Genomic DNA, 20296 nt, shown 5'->3' on the forward strand with positions numbered 1-20296 from the left:
AAAATATGAAGAATTATCATAAAAATAAGGAGTGAATGTTGTTATATATAGTATTAAAAATAATGTAAATATATAAAAATGTGAAAAGTGAGGTATAAAAAATATTTAAAGGGATATATTTGTCATTTATCTATTTTATCTCTAGATAAGTTTTCTCGGGATTAGTATACCACCCAAGAGGAGGGATAACTTATCCAGATACTATTTATTAATTTCGGGATAAGTTATCTCGGACTTGCCAACCAACCACCAACTTGAGTGTCATTATAATTTAATCCCGAAATTATTTAGTGTTATCCTTCACACCGAACTACCCCTAAAAGTTGAGTAGAAACAAATAGTCCTATAATTTTTTTTGACATTATAGTTATCAAAAGATATATTTTTATACATATTTTTTAGACGATCAATATATTTTATTTATTGTTACATGCAACTTTTGTTTTCCAAATTACCAAAGACAATAATCTTTTACTCTTAAGAGTGACTTGACCGCATAAAATTCTTTTACACGGTCAATGTAGAAGTTAAACTCAAAAATAGAAATATCGAGTGCAAATAAGTATTTCCCTCGCTATCGAATCCCTTTCTTCCATAGTCAACTTCATATATATTTTGCAAATATTGGCACTATGACTCCTATAGCTATATGAATATGAATAAGAGTGAAACAAAGTAACAAAAGGGAAATTTCATTTCAATACTTCATATAAAAGCAACAAACAATTGCTGAAGTATACACTTATTAGCTTCCTCTCACAAGACTTAACAAATTATTATATTCTAAGCATCTAAAAAGAATGGCTCTTTACAATTTTTGCTTCACATTCTGGTTGCTACAATACTATCCATCCCTCTCCTTAGCTAATAATATTTGGAGCAGATACCGTGCAACCTCTCTCCCCTCTCCCACTGACAGAGTCCGAGAATTCGCGGAAACATCAGATTTGATAAATTCATCTTCTTTTTTCAAGTGTTCGTGTAATCATTTTTGGAGACTCCAGAGATTGGAGAAATGATAAATTTTGTTAAAAGGATGCATTCCACAAAGCATTCTCGCCTTCCCCACAACGTCGATGAACCTCCTTAATCCTATCTACGGACCTGCATATCCCGCTGCAGCTCCAATCAAAGGAAGCAACACAAATGTTGCCTGCTTGAGCTTTCCACTCACAATCTGGTGAAATTAAGATAAACAAAATCAAATTTAATCATCGCGGAATATTTATAGATCAATCAAATCAAACTTCTTCCAGTGTCAAAATTCCTGGTTTGAATATATATAGTTGTTCTTTATCCAATTTCCTACATGCAAGGATCTAATGTATGGAGAGGAAAAGAATTTCTCAGAACCAAGAGGATACTGAAGTGCGTAAAAAAGGGAAATGGAAAGGCAATTCAAGAACTTTTCTCAATCAAACGAGCCATGAAAATAGTATGGATGCAAGAAAATTCGTCTCATGAGCAATAATGACGAAGAAAGAACAAACTAACAGATTGGTGCCAGGGGCGGAGCCACCTTACCGTCAGGGGGTTCATCCGAACACCCTTCGGCGAAAAATTATACTATTTATACATGGTTAAAATAATTTTTTATGTATATATAGTAGATGTCGAACCCCCTTCGACTAGTTCATTAGTCTACTTTTTCAAATTTTGAACCCCCTTGCTAAAAATTCTAGCTCCGCCGCTGATTGGTGCCATGTGCATAAAACGACAAGGCAGCCATGTGGAAAGAAAAAAAGCAACACTGCCTGAATGGCACCATGTGAAGAAGTACAGAACGGTCATGAGGAAAAAAGGGAAGGAATCATGTACTTGTTTCTTGATAGTGTATAAACTGCCACAGGGTAAACCACCACCTCTTGGTTCCCGTGGTTGTTCTAATATCATGTAAACAGAAGGGTAAACCAAATAACGAGGCCAACAAAAAAAAAGTCTAAGCCTTTTGAATAACCAAAATTGGAAAGATCATAGAGTACTTGGAGATTTTCTAAAATCAATAGCTTGATCTAATAGGTAGATCTCAATCACCTTTCCAAATTAGCAAATGATCATTAACACTATAATTCCTGCCTTATTTGGCTGGAAAAACATTAAAAGATGGAAAATGGAAAACGATACTGCCAAGTTTGAAAATACTCAATGAAGATACAAAGATCAAAACTACAGGGAAGCGTAAGACTGACAGTTCTAGAAAATGCTCTATTTCCAAGGAATAGTTTGATGAATTGTTACCAGGTGGAGTTCCACAACACAATCTTCTATCATCTATATGTTCCACATCCAATCCAATAAGCCATGACCCCAGCGAGACATCTTCATTAACATACTTGTGTAGAACGTTCCTGCAACAATTAGAAATCACGATCAGCAAATGAAATCCACGCAAAACAACACAATACAGTCCAAGTATATCTGGAAAAAAAACTTACTGATTTAAAGATATGTAAGTGGCTAAATCTTTTGAAATGGCATATAGTTGCCCTGTTGCATGTCGAAAATATCTGTTTCCGTCTTCACCAAATTTCCAATGCTCAGGCTCATGATATCTTACTCCCCTGCAAAGAGAAGAGGGGTAAAGTAGAGGTGAGTCTAGGAAATATATCTAGGACTTGTTTACAGTCAAAAGTAAAACTCCTCTGCTTACTTCTGAGCAAGGACGGGACCAGATTTCATGCAACCAATATATACCCGAGGTTTCGAACGATGCCTAGCCAGTGTTGCCCCCAGAGCACCTGAAGTTTTCAACATGCATGTTCTCAAATGAGTGATAGCATAAGTATATACAGCAGTGCACTTGTTGTAGTAATACAAACATGGTATTTGTGAACCATCTATGAAGGTCCTACGGTCCTACCTATATTTACATGTACATCATCGTCAACTTTAATATAGAAATCAGCATCCCACAGAGTAACAGCAGTAGTAAAATATGTCTTTGTCTTGGCAGATAATTCAAGATATCCCTCAACATGTTCCTACAGAAGTCACAGTACCATATCCAATAGTAAGATTAGTTTTAGGGGGGTGGGATCTGATATAAGACTAGACCAAAAGGCTTTAATGTTACCAGCCTCAAGAAATCTCCGTGCTTCCTGTCTTCTGCTTCAATTGCTCTATCAAGAATGCCACCTGATGTTGCACTGATTATTGGAAATTTAAATGAGTAAGACTACAAGACATCAAATTGTAAGTAAATAAATATGCAAACTAACACCTCCCAATTAATAGAAGAAATATGAAATATCAGTTGCCTCCACTTTGAAATATCTTTTTTAAAGTACCGAGTTTCAATTATAGTAGACAAAATTGCGAAAATGCAAACTAATTTTTTTTTATTAACCGTGGTGTTTGGGCTAGCTTGAGTGCACCTCAACTAATTACACGTGATACCTTTCACCTCCCAACAACACAACAACATGTACCAAGTAACTCTGCCCACCAAAACTAGGAAATATGAGAAGATATCACCTAGTGATTTTGTCTATGTTGGGTTCCTACAAATTGAGATGTAATATTTGCTTATGTCATCCCTAATATATGCTCTAAGAAACTCTTGACGGAAATTTCCAAATAAATCCCTCCCTTTACAAACTACACCAAGAAGTTATGAATGGGTGACGATGGGTCACTACCGGAAAGTAATGAGCTAACAACGATATCAAGAAGACTGGAAACACAACACCTTGAGAATATCAACCATCAGTTGTAGTACACACCTGTGACCTATTACAAAACGAATTACAATGCCCTTTTCTTCCTCTAGCTTCTTTCGCTTATCACCTGTTTTCCACAAGTCATTATTCAAAATGCTTAGTATGCATCCAACATTGGAAAATATCCATGAGTAACTCAGAAAAACACACAGTGAAGCTCAAAAACCTTGTGGCATCCAGGTAGCACGAACTGAGTCTCTTCTCTTTCGGCTGTTGAAGGCAGTGTTTATCCCTATGACCATTCGATATTTTCTCTTCTTGGCCAATTCGGGGATCTTTATATCTTCAGTTATTGGAGAGCCACTCAGTATAGAATCTTGCAACGCCCTTGCAGCAGCTAGTTCCATCTCTAGGTTTGAAATTGTTTTATCCAAGGTTCTGTATTTTGTTACAAAGGACAACAACCTATGAATTCATTGTTTCGGAGGAAAATGAAGTATGACAGCAAATATACAAGTTAAAAGCATGAAAAACATACTGTATAGCATGATGCGTTTTTGTAACTTCACCGAAAATATCCTTGGATTCACTTTTCACATCCTTCTGTATAAAGCAAGAACACCAAAAGTCATTATTTCGACGACAACAACTACACCTCAATCCCAAACAAGTTGGGGATTGTATATGAATCCCCATTTCTCTATTTAATTAGAATGACTTAAAATCATTTCTCAAATACTCTATACTCACATTGGTAGGATCACAGTCCTCAGAAACTAACCCTGGCTTTTGATCATCAATCTGTGTTGTCCTTGTTATGCCTTTAGCTTCTGGCACTTTCCACATCCTACAACCAAATATCCTCATTGATGAGAAAATAGAACAAAGTTGCAAAAGGCTCAATAGTTGGGCAAGTGAGAAGATAACAGAAAAAGTAGCATTTTAAGCTACACTCTCTGTACCAAAATACTTGTCACGTTAAGTCAATTTGACTAATCTTACGAGCTAAATTGGATTAAGATACTCAAAAACTATATGAAAAATAGTATAAGAAATGTAAGTCAAATTTCATGTAATTTGAATCTCGAGAATTGGAAAATGGCAAGTATTTAGGGAGGAGGGAGTTACATTAATATGTTCAGAAATGCAACTACAGATCTTTTTCACAACTAATAACCAGGCCTATTTCAACACCACCACCATCCTAATTTAGAAATATTGCTAATAACATCATTAGATTGCAGAAACAAAAGTCAGATAATCCATCATTAGATTGCAGAAACAAAAGTCACAAGATCAAAAATTCCCTATAAAAACATACAAAATTAACAATCTATATAAAGCTTAGATGGTAGCACAAATCCAAACTTTTTTTCAAGTTCAAGTAACCAATAATCAACCAACTGAGTACTAAGATTTCGCATAAAGATCCAAACTTTCATAATCCAATTCAAAAATAGAAAGATCAAATGAATGAACCTGTCAGTGAACAGCATCCCAACACAGAAACATCCAATACATAGAAGAACAGTCAATTTCCTAGAAAAGCCACCTTTTCCAGCTGATTCACCTCCTCTACTTTTCATTGTGTTCTTCATTGCTTAAACCAATTAATGACTAATTCAAACAATACCCATTTCAGTTCCCAAGTCAAAACAGTAGGAATCTCAAGATTACTAAAAAAAGATTCCTTTTTTCTTCTTTTTTTGCAAAAGGGGTTTCTATTTTCACATGGGAGAAGCTCCCCAGGTCGGTGAAATAGAAGCAGAAAGTGTTGGGATTATGTGGAATTGAAGAAAACAAGATCCACAATGCAGCACTTTGTTCAAGAATCCATCTAAGCAGTACTAATTTCTTATTATTCTTTTAATGGAGGACACCTGTTTCTCTTTTTTGTCCAGAGAGAGATGACATTGTCGGTGATATAGCTGGTAAATTTTTGTAACCGTAAAAAAATTAATCTTTGGGAAATTGTCTCACTCAAGTGTTTTTCTCTGTTGGTTCAGAAAAAATAAAAGACCATGGACAGTGCACTTGTATTACTGTTAAAACTTGGCAGCTGCAAACTTGTTGGAAATGGGGTCACCTCAAATGTGTTTTGATCTTTGTTTTTACCATATTGTGTTGTGTGGTCACACTGTTTAATTAATTTGTCTAATTTTTACTTGATACGAAAATAGTTTTTTCTATTTTTATTAGGTAGTGATAATGTGTGAGTACACTTCATTTTCCTCAGACCACACTTATAGAATTTTACTAGATGATTTTGTTGTTGTTGTTGACTTGGTCCAGCATTTAAAAAAATAAAAAGTTTTTTTTAAAATTTTTTGTGATCTTAAATTATCTCATAATATATATATATATATATATATATATATATATATATATATATATATATATTAGTTAAACAAATTTAAATTGTAAATCAAATACTATCATATAAGATGTGTTAAATTTTATACATAAAAAAAAAATAGCACAACGCATAGTATTATTGATCAATGCTTAACCTTCTAGGTACTATTGTCATAACTCATAAGAGTTAAAATTTCATCTTTTCAATGAAATATATGAAGGTTTTTTTTTTATTTGATATTTTCCCTAATGTTATCTAACTTTTTTGAGATATCAATATTTTATAAGGTTTTGGAGTTCTCATTTAGTTCTTTTTGATCATTTTCTCCCCAAAATAAAAAGGTGTATTCTAATGAGTTAGATATCAATAATTGCAGTAGAGAAAATAGAAATTCAAATAGAATACTTGGGATTAGATATCATGGCATTATGGCAATATGATTAGTACACCATTCAACAATATTAATATCATGCAAGTAGAATCAAAATTAGAAATTTTAATTTAGGAATTTCGAGTCATATATTTTTTTGATTTACTAACTTTTGAATAATTATTATACATATCAAATGAATTCTTCAATATAAATACAAGACTTGAGTCTAAACTATTAAATTTTATCAACCTCGAAATTACAATACTGATTTCGCCCCCGCATGAGAGAGAGAAAGTGATGTGTTACCTTAACATCATCTAAATACACAGCTTGAAAACTTTTATAAGTATTGTATTAATATATAATATTTTAGTACCATCAAAAATTATGTAATATATATTTCTTTATTCTTAATTAGAGAGTTCAAATTTGAGCTCTAGGTATAAAATCAATTTTAATAGAAAATGTTTTACCCCAAAAATGAGACTTCCTCACACAAATTCAAATTATTCTAATTTCAAAACAGAAATCAAACATCTAACAATATTTTTATATAAAATATTGGTATTCTAGCAAGAGTTTCAAGTGGGTTGGGGCCACCCTGTCCTAGTGGTTAGGATATCACCATCTTCCAGCCATTTTATGGTTTGGTAAAACCTGATTGCCCACCAAATATGAAGCTCAAAGCAAAGAAAATCTCTACCCAAAAAAAACAGAAAATGAGAGAGAAAAGATCATAACTTTGAGGTACATAAATTTTATTTCTTGATTAATCATTTGCTATTCGAAATTTAATGATTCAATAAATTCAGATATACAATATGTAATGTTCATAATATTTGGCATAATGGAACTTACTAGATATGTTATTCTAGAAAACATATGCTATTTTATTATAACAGGAAAGATCCATTTAAAAAACAACTTGATCATTATAGTAGAATATTACCATAGAAAATGTTTGTTACAGAAAAGTGTGAATTTGCCATCATCAAAAGTTATGATGAGATGAAGAAGCTCTTCTCACTCTTAATCAGAACAATTTTTAGATTTGAATTTGAGATATAAAAAAATCATGTTAGAAAATAGTAGCCACTCTAATGTGCTTTACGTGAATGCGAATTCAACTTAATTGAAAGTTCAAATATAAATAAAAGGGCAGTCCGGTGCACTAAAGCTCCCGCTATGCGCAGAGTCCGGGGAAGGGCCCGACCACAAGGGTCTATTGTACGCAGCCTTACCTTGCATTTCTGCCAGAGGCTGTTTCCAGGCTTGAACCCGTGACCTCCTAATCACATGGCAGCAACTATAAATATTGATTTTAAAAAAATAATACTAATAATCTTTCATGTAAGGTTAAGGCATGAAAAGACCCTCTAAATAAGGAATTATTGATTCGTAGAAGTAATTAACAGCTAAAAATTAAAGTTCATGTTTCAATATTATCTATATTATATTAAAAGCATGAAGACTCTTAAAATATTGATTGAATTTTTTATCCTTTATTAAAAGACTTCACTTTAGAAAAATCATATTTTCACCTTTTTACTAAAATTATAATTATTCATAAATATTAATAATATATTTTTTTTGGAAAATCTAAAACAGTCGTTATTTTTGGCATAAGAGTCTGACAAAAAAAATATTTTTTGGAAAATAAAAACTGCCATTATTTTCGGAAAACTAAACATGTAGTAGGAGTCCTAAGAAAAGTCAAAAAGTATTTTATTTTGGCTAAAAGAAAACGTAGGGGTATAGTTTTGGCAAAATAAAAAAATTTCATCATTTTTGGGAAAATAAACAAATAGATAAACTTTTTAACCTCTCTACAATAGACAAATATACATATATATATACAATTATATTTAAGTAGTATTTAATCAAACTTTTTCAGAAACACGTGGTCGTTATTCTACTTCTATGTTTATTTTTTATTTTGGTTATGATTTAAATCATCTTCTTGCATTCATTATCATATCATTTATGTCTTTATTTATTCCTTCAACAATTGACAATAGATTCACCTTTATTGATAAATTCTCATGTTTTTCTTACAATTAAAAATTATGATAAAAAAATTGGACTAAACAAGCATGTTGCTACCGAATGAAGTAGTCGAAGAACTCTAAGATTTATCTCTTTCCTTTTTCAATTATTTTCTATCGGAATGGTGGTTCTTTTTTTGGTTGTATAATATGACACTATTATCATAGTGGTTTCCGTCAATTCAAACACTTGTGGGTGCTGATTTATTTTTTGCAGGTAGTCAATATTTAAATTTTTTATTCTGTATGTGTATTATAACCATAGACATTGATGTTGTATTGTCAACAGGCTAAAGGGGATCTTAGGGACTCTTTTGGAATTCCAAATCCATGGTCAGCCTAATTTTAAGCTTTTGAATCTAGATGTTATTGGTTGTTCAACTTATTATTTATATCTAAATCAGATCTATATATGTGTCATGTCTAATTAAATTATTGAATAATTTGTCCTAAACTTCGTTATGCTTATGTCCAGCAAATCGGCTTCTCAAGTCATTATATGCTTTGCTGCTAGGGCTTCATCCCAGGAGGTATTAGGAAAATTAATAAAAAATATATGATAAAAGGAAAAATATATTTTACAAATTAAAGATTATATAACTTAAATTATACTAACAATTGTATTATATTATTATGCATATATATAATGTACCGCAGTTCATTTTGCCTTTATCTATTGTTTAGAGCGTGTTTTTCTGTATCAATATCAACATAATTTTGACTTTTGGTATCAATGACGAAATTTTATTCACTATATTTAATTTTGCTCCTTAATTGTAATTTGATAGTGAGTCATCATGTGAAAAAGAGAGATACAGATGCCCAATGCGGAGGTGTGAGAGGTTGGTCATGAATGATTTCAGAGAGGTAGGGGTAGGCCGAAGAAATATTGGGGAGAGGCGATTAGACAGGACATGACGCAGTTACAGCTTAACGAGAACATGATCTTAGATAAAAGGGGGTGGAGGGCCCACATTAGGTTAGAAAGCTAGTACATAGTCGCGCTATTCTTCCTTATTAGTAGGCGCATTAGCGCACTATAATTTCTTGTGCTCTGATTCCTGTTATTATCTATTATTTGTGTCGTTTTCGTTATTTTCTTTCTCATATCGCTTAGAACTTCTTAGCCTTATCTGACCTATTTTTATGCTTTCATTGAGCAAAGGGTCTTTCGAGAACAGACGTCCTACCTTAGTAGGAGTAAGGTCTGCGTAAACTTTACCCTCCCCAGACCCCACATTGTGGGATTTCACTGGGTTGTTGTTGTTGTAGTCATCATGTTCCTCCTTAAGTACATTTTTATCTTAAAGAATTTTACGCTATTTTTTAAAAAATTGTACTTAATAATATACATACACACAATAATTTATGTTTTTATATACATCTATTATTAATTCACGCAATATACACGTGCAAAACACGTACACTAAACTAGTACTCCTAAATATTGGAAAAGATCCACTCCAGTTAAATTTTAATACGTATTATAGAGAACATTTTATACTCTTGGCACCTTAGTCCTAAGTGGACAATTTCTAATTCACACGTAATCAAGATTTCTTATTTAAATAAGAGCTAATTTGCCATTTAAAATTCAGATTTCAACAATTTTAAGCTTATGGCAAGAATATTTTTCCCCTCCATAAATGGTTCAACAAGCCTATCCACTCCAGTTATGTGTTCATCATCATCATTTTACAGACCAATGGTAGCTAAAATGGGCCAAAATCAATCTTATTGGGCCTCTATTGAATCTGACATTGAAGCCCATCTTAAGAAAGTCATCTCCATTGAACCTCCGGAATCTGTGTTCGAGCCCATGCATTACTTGACTTTTACAACACCTAAATCCACAGCACCAGCCTTGTGCGTCGCGGCGTGTGAGCTTGTGGGTGGTGACAGAGGCCAAGCCATGGCTGCAGCATCGGCAATACATCTCATGCATGTTGCTACTTACACCCACCAGCACATGCAGATGACGACCGAGCCTGGGCCCGAGTTAGGGCAAGATGGGATCATAGCTGAATTGCAAGCTAAAGCTTTGGGCCCGGCCCATATTGAGCCCAAGTTAAAGCCCGACATCAAACACAAGTTCGGTCCTAATATCGAGCTCCTCACGGGTGATGCAATCATGCCCTTAGCTATTGAGCTGCTAGTTAAGGCCATGAACCCGGCCCGAATAAACTCAGACAAGATTCTACGGGTCATTATTGAGGTGACACGTGCTTTTGGGTCGCAAGGGGTGGTAGAAGGCCAATATCGGGAGATAGAATGGACTCAGTCAGGCGATAAAAACGAGGAACTGTTGGTACATGTGTGCAAGAAGAAAGAAGGAGAAATTCATGCATGTGGAGCTACTTGTGGTGCAATTTTAGGAGATGGAAGTGATGAAGAAGTAGAAAGCTTGAGGAAGTATGGGCTTTATGTTGGAATAATACAAGGAATAATAAATGGAATAGGAACAAATTACAACAAAAGAAGGGAGAAAAGGGTGAATGAACTTAGAGTACTGGCCATGAAGGAATTGAATACAAGTTTCAAAGGGAAGAAATTAATGAGGCAAATTGCTAGTCTTGTTGAAGAGTCTCTATCATAATATGATCTTGTTTAGATTTTGAATTACATAGTTAATTTGATTTATAAAAGAAAGTGTAATAACTTAATCTTAGTTCAATTTTCAACATGTTGAGTGAGTGATATGATGATTTAAATGTTAACTTGGACAATTCAAGCACTTTCGAAGATGTATAAGGATAAAGAAATGTCTTGCTAAAAGTTTGAGTTTGAGTTATTGTACTATCAATTTTCCTAGCACTTTTATTACGTAAAGTGAAACAAGTAAACACATAATCAACAAATGAAAAGTGTTATTTGAGTCTGATAAATTGAATTATAATTGACGACTTAAATTATATTTGACAACTCACTTTTTCTTCAAATATATTATATCATCGTTATCAAAAATAAAATAATATATATATATATATATATATATATATTCAAGGGCATATCCAGGAGGGGGTCATCTGGTTCACGTGAACCCATGCTCCCCTCCCGTAATCATATATAGTAGTGTTATATTTTTTAAAAAATATTTAAATATAGATGTGTGAACCCACATTCGAAGTATCATATAATGTTGTGCGATGATGATTGGGTGTAAATGAGGTTAGAAATTTGAATCTTTTATCTATCTCGTTTTATTTTTCTTTCTAAATTTGAGTAAAACTTCACTATGTGGTTTGGATAGATAAAAAATAAGTTTAAACCTACAATTTGAAAATTTAATGATTTTCAGTGATAAGAACTTAAATTTCAAACCGATCAAATTTATAACTTAGATTCATCTTTTCGTAATAGTGCACCCACCATTTTAAAATCCCGAATACGCTTCTCTCTCTATATATAGATATATATTATATCGTGACTCATTTATTGATTCAACCTTTTCTAATACGTGTGACTTTAATTCAGTTCGTTTATTCAATACTCTACTTTTATACTAAAAATTCCAAAAATTAAAATGGGGGGGTTCTAATGTCATGATCATATTTAATTATGAAGGGAGTAATAAAACATAAAAATAGACATTGGTTGATTAATAGCCTAACATTGATTTTGAGAGCTTCCTAAACTTAATCAAGTATGCAATTGTCGGGCACCCACCAAGTGAATAAATTTAGCACGTAATTCTTTTAAATTATGATCAATTTTATTATAATTTATTAATAGATTATATTTGTTTTATGTGATTTTTTTTGTTGAATATTCTATTCTCATCTTTTAGTACATACACTGTTTTAATTATTTAAGAAATATCTAAATAGTTATATCTTGTTATGATTAAAGAAATATTTAAAGTATAAGTTAATTATATATTTATCGAAAACATCCTTTCTACCTTGAGATAATATAAGGTCGGTGTACATTCTCTTTTCAAACCTCACTTTATGGAATTACACTAAATATATTATTGTTGTTACTTAAATAGTATCAAATTCACAATTTAGACATCATTAATTCTAAATTGAAAATATTAATACTATTATAAAGTAAATTAACTTCGCAAAGTAAAATGAGAATAATAGGAAAAACACAAGACGGAGAAAGTTGAGAAAATTGAGAAAGCAGTATGTAAGTGTTTTCTTCTTTTTGTGTATCCTTTCCGTTCAAGAATTGGCTACATGTATAGCCACAAAAGGTGGCAATTGAAATGCAGCCTAGTGGGACATCCACTAATTAGTGCCAACTTTTAAAACACTCCCCCTTGGATGTCCATATGTAATGTGCTTCATTAAAAACTTTACAAAAAACAATATATACATAGCAGTTATTCTGAACCCCCATAGATGTTGTACCTCGTTAAAAACCTTATTAGGGAAAACCCTGTAGGAAAAACTTTAATGAAGGAAAAATAGTACACACATCTTGTAATACGCCTTGAGTGCTGCCTCATTAAAAACCTTACCAGGAAAACCCGATGGGATAAAACCTTGGCTAAGGAAAAAAGAGTACAGCGCGTATTTTGCTCCCCCTGATGAAAACATCACTTAACATCTCGAAAACGACGTATTCCAATTTTGTATCTCATTTTCTCAAAGGTTGAAGTTGGCAATGCTTTGATGAACATATCTGTTAAATTGTCACTTGAACGAATTTGTTGGACATCTATTTCACCCTTCTTTTGAAGATCATGAGTGAAAAAGAATTTTGGTGAAATATGTTTTGTTCTGTCTCCTTTGATGTATCCTCCCTTCAGTTGAGCTATATATGCAGCATTGTCTTCATACAATATTGTTGGAGCGTCTTTTGTCAAAGAAAGACCACACGTTTCTTGAATGTGTTGAGTTATTGATCTTAACCAAACACATTCTTGACTTGCTTCATGAATGACTATTATCTCTGCATGATTTGAGAAAGTGGCAACCATAGTTTGCTTTGTTGAACGCCATGATATAGCTGTACCACCACATGTAAATAAATAGCCTGTCTGCGATCGACCTTTATGGGAATTAGATAAATATCCCGCATCTGCATAACCGATCAATTGTGACGTGGAATCATTTGAGTAAAACAATCTCATATCAATGGTACCTCGAAGGTATCTGAATATATGCTTAATTCCATTTCAGTGTCTTCGGGTTGGTGAAGAACTAAATCTTGCTAATAAGTTTACTGGAAAAGCTATATCTGATCTAGAATTGTTGGCAAGATACATTAATGCATCAATTGCACTAAGGTATGGTATTTCAGCACCAATATAGTTCTTCATCATTTTCATGAGGTCGAAACGGATCTGTATTAATATCAAGAGATCTCACAACCATTTGGGTACTCAATTGATGTGTTTTATCCATATAAAACCTCTTTAAAATATTTTCAGTATATGTTGACTGATGGACAAATATCTCATTTGAAAAAAGTTTAATTTGTAGACTAAGACAAAATTTTGTCTTTCCAAGGTCTTTCATTTCAAACACCTTTTTCAGACATTTTACTGCCTTTGAAAGTTATTCCGGAGTTCTAATAATATTCAAATCATCAACATATACTGCTATTATGACAAATTCAGATCAAAACCTTCTCATAAAGACATAAGGGCAAATTGGATCATTTTTATATCCCTCTTTAAGCAAATATTCGCTAAGACGATTGTACCACATTCGACCTGATTGTTTCAACCCGTACAAGGATTTCTGAAGCTTTATTGAGCAATTTTCTCGAGAATCCTTATATTCTTCAGGCACTTTGAACCCTTCAGGAATTTTCATAAAAATATCGTGGTCCAATGAGCCATATAAATAAGTAGTGACAACGTTCATTAAGTGCATTTCAAGCTTTTTATGAACTGCCAAATTCATTAGATACCTGAAAGTAATTGCATCCACCACAGGGGAATATGTTTCCATATAGTCAATATCAGGTCTTTGCGAAATACCTTGGGCTATAAGTCGTGCTTTATATCTTACGACTTCACCCTTTTTATTTTGTTTACGCACAAAAATCCATTTGTGCCCTACTGGCTTGACACCTTCAGGTGTTCGGACTATTGATCCGAAAACTTCATGTTTTTCAAGTGAAGTTAACTCTGCTTGAATTGCATTCTTCCATCTTGGTCAATCATTTCTCTGTCTACATTCATCGACAGATTTTGGTTCAAGATCCTTATCTTGTTGCATTATTTCAGTGGCAATATTATAAGCAAAAATATTATCGATCACAATATCATTTCGATTTCACCATTTTCCTATTGAGACATAACTTATTGAGATTTCTTCATTCTCATTATTTCTAGGTACTTGGACCTCCTTAGTGGTATCATCATTTGTTGTGTCTTTGGGCTCTTCTTGAGCACTCGCCTCCAAATTATGATCATCTTGATCATTTATTCCTTTTATTTTTCGAGGATTTTTATCTTTGGAATCAAATGGTCTTCCACGTTTTAAGCGTGGCCTAGACTCATTTTCCTGAACATGTTGTCCTACCAGGACATCAACTCGAACTTGAGCATTAGTAGCTGGGATATACGATTTAGTAAACCGTGGAAGGTTAGTAAATACATCCGACAGTTGATTTGCAATATTTTGCAAATAAATCATCTTTTGAATTTCTTGATCACATTGATTTGTTCGAGGATCCAAATGAGATAGTGACATTGAATTCCAATCTATCTCATTTTTCAACTGCTTATGTTCTCCCCTTAATGTTGGGTATACTGATTCATCAAAATGACAATTAGTGAATCTTGCCGTAAATAAATCTCCAGTCATAGGTTCCAGATATTTTATAATAGAAGGAGATTCATACCCAACATATATTCCCAACCTTTTTTGGGGACCCATCTTTGTGCGGTGCGGTGGAGCAATTGGAACATATACCGCACAACCAAATATTCTAAGATGAGATATATTTGACTCCCTTCCAAAAGCCAACTGTAATGGAGAAAATTCATGATAATTTGTTGGCCTTATGCGCACAAGTGTTGCTGCATGCAAAATAGCATGCCTCCATATTGAAATAGGAAGTTTTGTCCTCATTAGCAATGGTCTAACTATCAATTGAAGACGTTTAATCAATGATTCTACTAGACCATTTTGAGTATGGACATGAGCGATCGGATGCTCAACTTTTATTCCAACCGATATATAATAATCATTAAATGATTGAGATGTAAATTCACCAGCATTATCAAGACGAATTGTCTTTATTGCATAATCTGGAAATTGTGCTCTTAACCTTATAATTTGAGCTAACAATCTCGCAAAAGCCATGTTGCGAGTTGATAATAAGCACACATGTGACCATCTTGTAGATGCATCTATCAAGACCATATAATATTTAAATGGTCTACATGAAGGGTGAATTGGCCCATATATATCACCTTGTATACGTTCCAGAAACGCAGGGGATTCAATCTCAACCTTAGTTGCCGATGGTTTGATAATCAGTTTTCCTTGGGAACAAGCAACACAAGAGAATTTCTTAAATTGAAGAATTTTTTGATTCTTCAAAGTGTGTCCATGTGAATTCTCAAGCATCATATTGTAACCGGGATGGCCCAACCGGTCATGCCAAATGATAAAATCATTAGAATTAGTAAACCCTTTTATTTACAATGGCATGTGATTCAACAGTACCAATATTTATATGGTACAACCCAAAAGAAAGTGCAGGTAATTTTTCATGCACAATTTTCTTCTCCATATTTATTGTAGTAATATAAAGGTATTCAACTTTCCCTTCATTTGCAGTCTCAATATGATAGTCATTTTGACGAATAACCTTGAAACTTAACAAGTTTCTTTGAGAGTTACTACAATACAATGCATTATCAATTATCAATATCGTTCCTCCAGATAGTAATAAGGCCGCTTTTCCAGAATCTTCAATCAATTTTGTACTACCAGATATTGTATTGACAAAGACCTTTTTCATAATTAAATGACAGAAATATTTCTTTTTTTTTAATATTGTATGAGTTGTGACACTATCTAAAAGGCACATATCTCCATTACTCATCTTGGATCCAATTGAAGACTGAAGAATTTATTTATCTTCATAAAATAAAAATACATTATAAGAAATAAGTTATAAGATAAAAATACATTATAAGAAATAAGTTATAAAAGCAATATGCATATTAATTTAAAAGGTATGATATATTAACATGTAGTAACATAATAAAATAGTGAAGTATGTGGTAATCTGTTTCAATGTTGCTTTTATCTAATTGTTTAGTATAGCACCCTATCTGACATTTGAAGTGTAATTGCAATTAAATTTATATATAGTTCACTGCTAGTAACGCAAGCATATACCACATTTGAAGATTTTCAACAAAATCGTTATGTTAATTGCTTATGATATAATAGTGTAAACTAATGGTACTATTGGAAGCACATCAAATTAACAACAACGAAAACGCTAACAAGTCTTCAAAGAGGAAATAATATTATATTGAGAAAGGAATTGGAAATTGATGATGACACTGGGCTTCATTTATGAACATTAACTTTTCTTGATTTTTCATTTTAGTGATGTTTATGAATAAGAGAATATTGATTAACAAGGGTGTTAATAATGACAATATAAAAGAGAATTCCTTATTAAAAGATGTTTCACGAACTGTGATTGACAACATATTGAAAATCATACAACGAAATTAAACATTAATTATAATCCTTAAAAAATCTTCAACATCCAAATGAGTAATGTCATTGAGGTCATTAAAACCGTCATCCTTCAAAGCCAGATTTACTTCAATATTATCATTATGCGAAGGTCCAGTCTCAATATTATTTTTAAACGCCAAGTGTGACTCTATCCGAGCATTTGAAGAAGAGGTACCACCTCTATTTGTCTTTCTTTTGAATGAATTTTGGTAAAGCCTTACAAAATGCTCAGACGTTCGATATTCATTTTTTCAGTGGCCTTTCATGCCACAACGATGCCAGTTACTTCTTAAAGGGCCATTTTGAGAACTGATATTGTTCTCCCTTTTATGTTGACCACCACCATGACGATTATCAAATCGTCTTCTGTCATTGCCACGCCCACGCACATTATTGTGGCCATGATTTTTATTTTGTCTTCTTTCAGACTAGCCATGTGCTTTTACCATATTTGCTTCCGGTAATGGAGCAGTTCCAGTGGGACGGGCTTCATGATTTTTCATTAAAAGGGCATTATGTTGCTCAACCACTAAAAGGCATGAGATCAATTCAGAATATTTTTGAAAATCCTTTTCACGGTATTGCTGCTGTAATATCACATTAGAGGCATGAAAAGTAGTTAGTGTCTTTTCTAACATGTCCTCATCATTTATAGTTTTCCCACATAATTTTAATTGAGAAGTTATTCTAAATACAGCATAATTATATTTAATTACAGTTTTAAAGTCTTGAAACCGTAAGTGCATCCACTCATAACGAGCCCTTGGCAATACCATTGCCCTGAGGTGGTCATACCTCCCTTTTAAGTCTTTCCACAATTCAAGTGGATCTTTCACTGTCAAGTATTCCATTTTTAGGCTTTCATCTAAATGATGACGAAGGAAAATCATAGCCTTTACTTTATCCTGATTTGATGCTGTATTTCCTTCAATTATAGCATCACCAAGACTCTTAGCGGTAAGGTGAATTTCAGCATCAAGTACCCATGACAAATAATTTTTGCCAGAAATATCAAGTGCCACAAATTCTAATTTTGACAAGTTTGACATGATGAAAATTAATTTGAAAGTAACAAAGACAACTTAAAAATTAAATTTCTTTAGTAGATATACCTGATATAGAAGTTAATTTTCTGAAAAATTAGAGCTTCGTGCTGATAACGTATTATAAAGTAAATTAACTTCGCAAAGTAAAATGAGAATAATAGGAAAAACACAAGACGGAGAAAGTTGAGAGAATTGAGAAAGCAGTGTGTAAGTGTTTTCTTCTTTTTGTGTATCCTTTCCGTTCAAGAATTGGCTACATTTATAGCCATAAAAGATGGCAATTGAAATGCAGCCTAGTGGAACATCCACTAATTAGTGCCAACTTTTAAAACAAATTCAATTACTAATTCAAATTCTATTGTTGACGTCTTACAATAATCAACCATCACCACATCATCTACACAATTATAATACAACAATAACAACAATTACATCTCATAAATAAATCAGAATTCACTATCGATTCGTTCCATTTAATACTATTCAAGGAACCCTGTTTTACTTAAGATTGCATTTCTCATCCTGCTCAAATCTCTCCCTTTGAGAGTTCTTCCAACACCTTCATACACTGAGAAAGAAGATATTTTACTTCTTTTAAGTTTTTTAGCAATCCATTCATGTGGAGGCATCATTTCCCCTTCATCGTCGTCGTCGTCATCATCATCGTCTTCTTCATCAAATTCCGTACTATTTCTTACCGAATAATGTCCTCCACCATTTTCATCATCACGCGACGAGGTTTTTTTGAAATTTGTCCCATAAATTTTTGACCAATCTGGTATGTTTACAGGAGCTGAATGTTGAGTTATTTTAGGTTCGTGAATTGAACTCTTATTTGATCTTGGAATCATTTGTGATGCAGTGGGCAGCCTTCTAGGACTAAAATTTGGTGTTGACTCTTTATTTCTACTGAAATATGAACCAAATTCGCGTCTTTCGTTGATGAAATTACCCCAAATTTCTTCTTCTTGAAATTCTTCATTCCTCATTGATGTCCATCCACTACTACCTTGACTATACATATTGTACCTCCCTTCAGATGACGATGACATTTCCTGCGAAATAAAAAATTTAATCGAAACTTTATAAGTTGGCGATTTTATATAAAGGGTTATGTTCACTCATTTTCTCCGATTTTTATCAGAATTTCGCCCCTTAGTAGAGCCATAAATATAAACAGAGATTTTAGAAACAATAAATTGAGCCCATAAAATTCATTATTTGTTATGAGGAACTTAATCGAGTCATATTGGAACGACAAGCAACTCTAGATTTGGGGGCTCTTGCTATGGACTATTGCGAGGAAAGGGTCATTTATATCAATATTGAACAAGATTCTTCTAGCAGGTAATGGAGATATTTAATCATTTTACTAATAATATATCAAAGTTCTGATAAAAATACTTGTATGCATCAAAAACTCCAGCTTTCTAAGTGCATTAAAAAGGATAAATTTTAGCGGATGATGCTATCTAAAGTATTAAAATTATTTCTTCCAAAAATAGAACGGAATACTTTTACTTGAATAGCATTACTTCAAACCTCAGCAATAGTCAGACACTAAGACCAAAGCAAATAATTTTATGAAACAATCTTAGATAAGGCGCTGTATTTATAGACAACGAATAATTATAAAAGATGAATTTGCAGAATGTACCTCTCTTTATAATTGGAACTTGCAATAGATAACTTTCTCCAAGATCTTGAAAATCTTATCTGCAAAACACAAAGAAAAATCATTAAAACAAAATAAGAACAATAATAATATCAATATCAGAAAACTCTGTATTTTTGTACCTTATAAATCCTATGAATTTGGTCTTTATTGAAGAGTGAAATTTTCTCAGAAGAAAAAAGAGTCACAGAGGAGAGGGAAAATAGTGAGCAATCAAAGCGGAGAGATAAAGAACTTATAAACTTTGGACTTAAAAAGAGATTTCCTAAATAATTAATCTGTGTGTATTTTATTTTATTTGTCCTTAATGAAATGCTTGACTTTATTATTAAGGGAAAGTTAGTGAGACCGTATGAAATCTGTAAATTAATTCACTCAAACTGATAATTGGATGAATGTTAGTAATATTCATTTTAGCTAGTATTTGGCCAAAAATTTAAGGAGTAGATTTTGAAAATTTATTTATTTAT

General features: G+C 32.8%; 3 protein-coding genes across 3 annotated transcripts; 1 reads left to right on the forward strand and 2 right to left on the reverse strand.

The window, feature by feature from the left end:
- Positions 1 to 666: 666 nt before the first annotated feature.
- LOC129892277 (probable beta-1,3-galactosyltransferase 2) lies at positions 667 to 5607 on the reverse strand. The gene is made up of 11 exons (XM_055967840.1): positions 5139 to 5607; positions 4410 to 4506; positions 4198 to 4262; positions 3886 to 4097; positions 3723 to 3786; positions 3074 to 3146; positions 2861 to 2981; positions 2651 to 2738; positions 2436 to 2561; positions 2239 to 2348; positions 667 to 1177 (listed from the first exon to the last, which is right to left on the reverse strand). Exons 1-11 carry the CDS (start codon positions 5255 to 5257, stop codon positions 1029 to 1031), a joined length of 1224 nt encoding a protein of 407 aa, XP_055823815.1. The 5' UTR covers positions 5258 to 5607; the 3' UTR covers positions 667 to 1028.
- Positions 5608 to 10054: 4447 nt separating this feature from the next.
- On the forward strand, positions 10055 to 11138 carry LOC129892447 (heterodimeric geranylgeranyl pyrophosphate synthase small subunit, chloroplastic-like). Its single transcript, XM_055968016.1, has one exon. The coding sequence runs from the start codon at positions 10109 to 10111 to the stop codon at positions 11027 to 11029; it is 921 nt and encodes a 306-aa protein (XP_055823991.1). The 5' UTR covers positions 10055 to 10108; the 3' UTR covers positions 11030 to 11138.
- A 7492-nt stretch (positions 11139 to 18630) lies between these two features.
- LOC129891786 (protein S40-6-like) lies at positions 18631 to 19203 on the reverse strand. The gene has a single exon (XM_055967270.1). The coding sequence runs from the start codon at positions 19201 to 19203 to the stop codon at positions 18631 to 18633; it is 573 nt and encodes a 190-aa protein (XP_055823245.1).
- Between the last annotated feature and the right edge of the window lie 1093 nt (positions 19204 to 20296).

The sequence above is a fragment of the Solanum dulcamara genome, chromosome 6 (assembly GCF_947179165.1).
Source record: "Solanum dulcamara chromosome 6, daSolDulc1.2, whole genome shotgun sequence".
Lineage (NCBI taxonomy): Eukaryota > Viridiplantae > Streptophyta > Magnoliopsida > Solanales > Solanaceae > Solanum > Solanum dulcamara.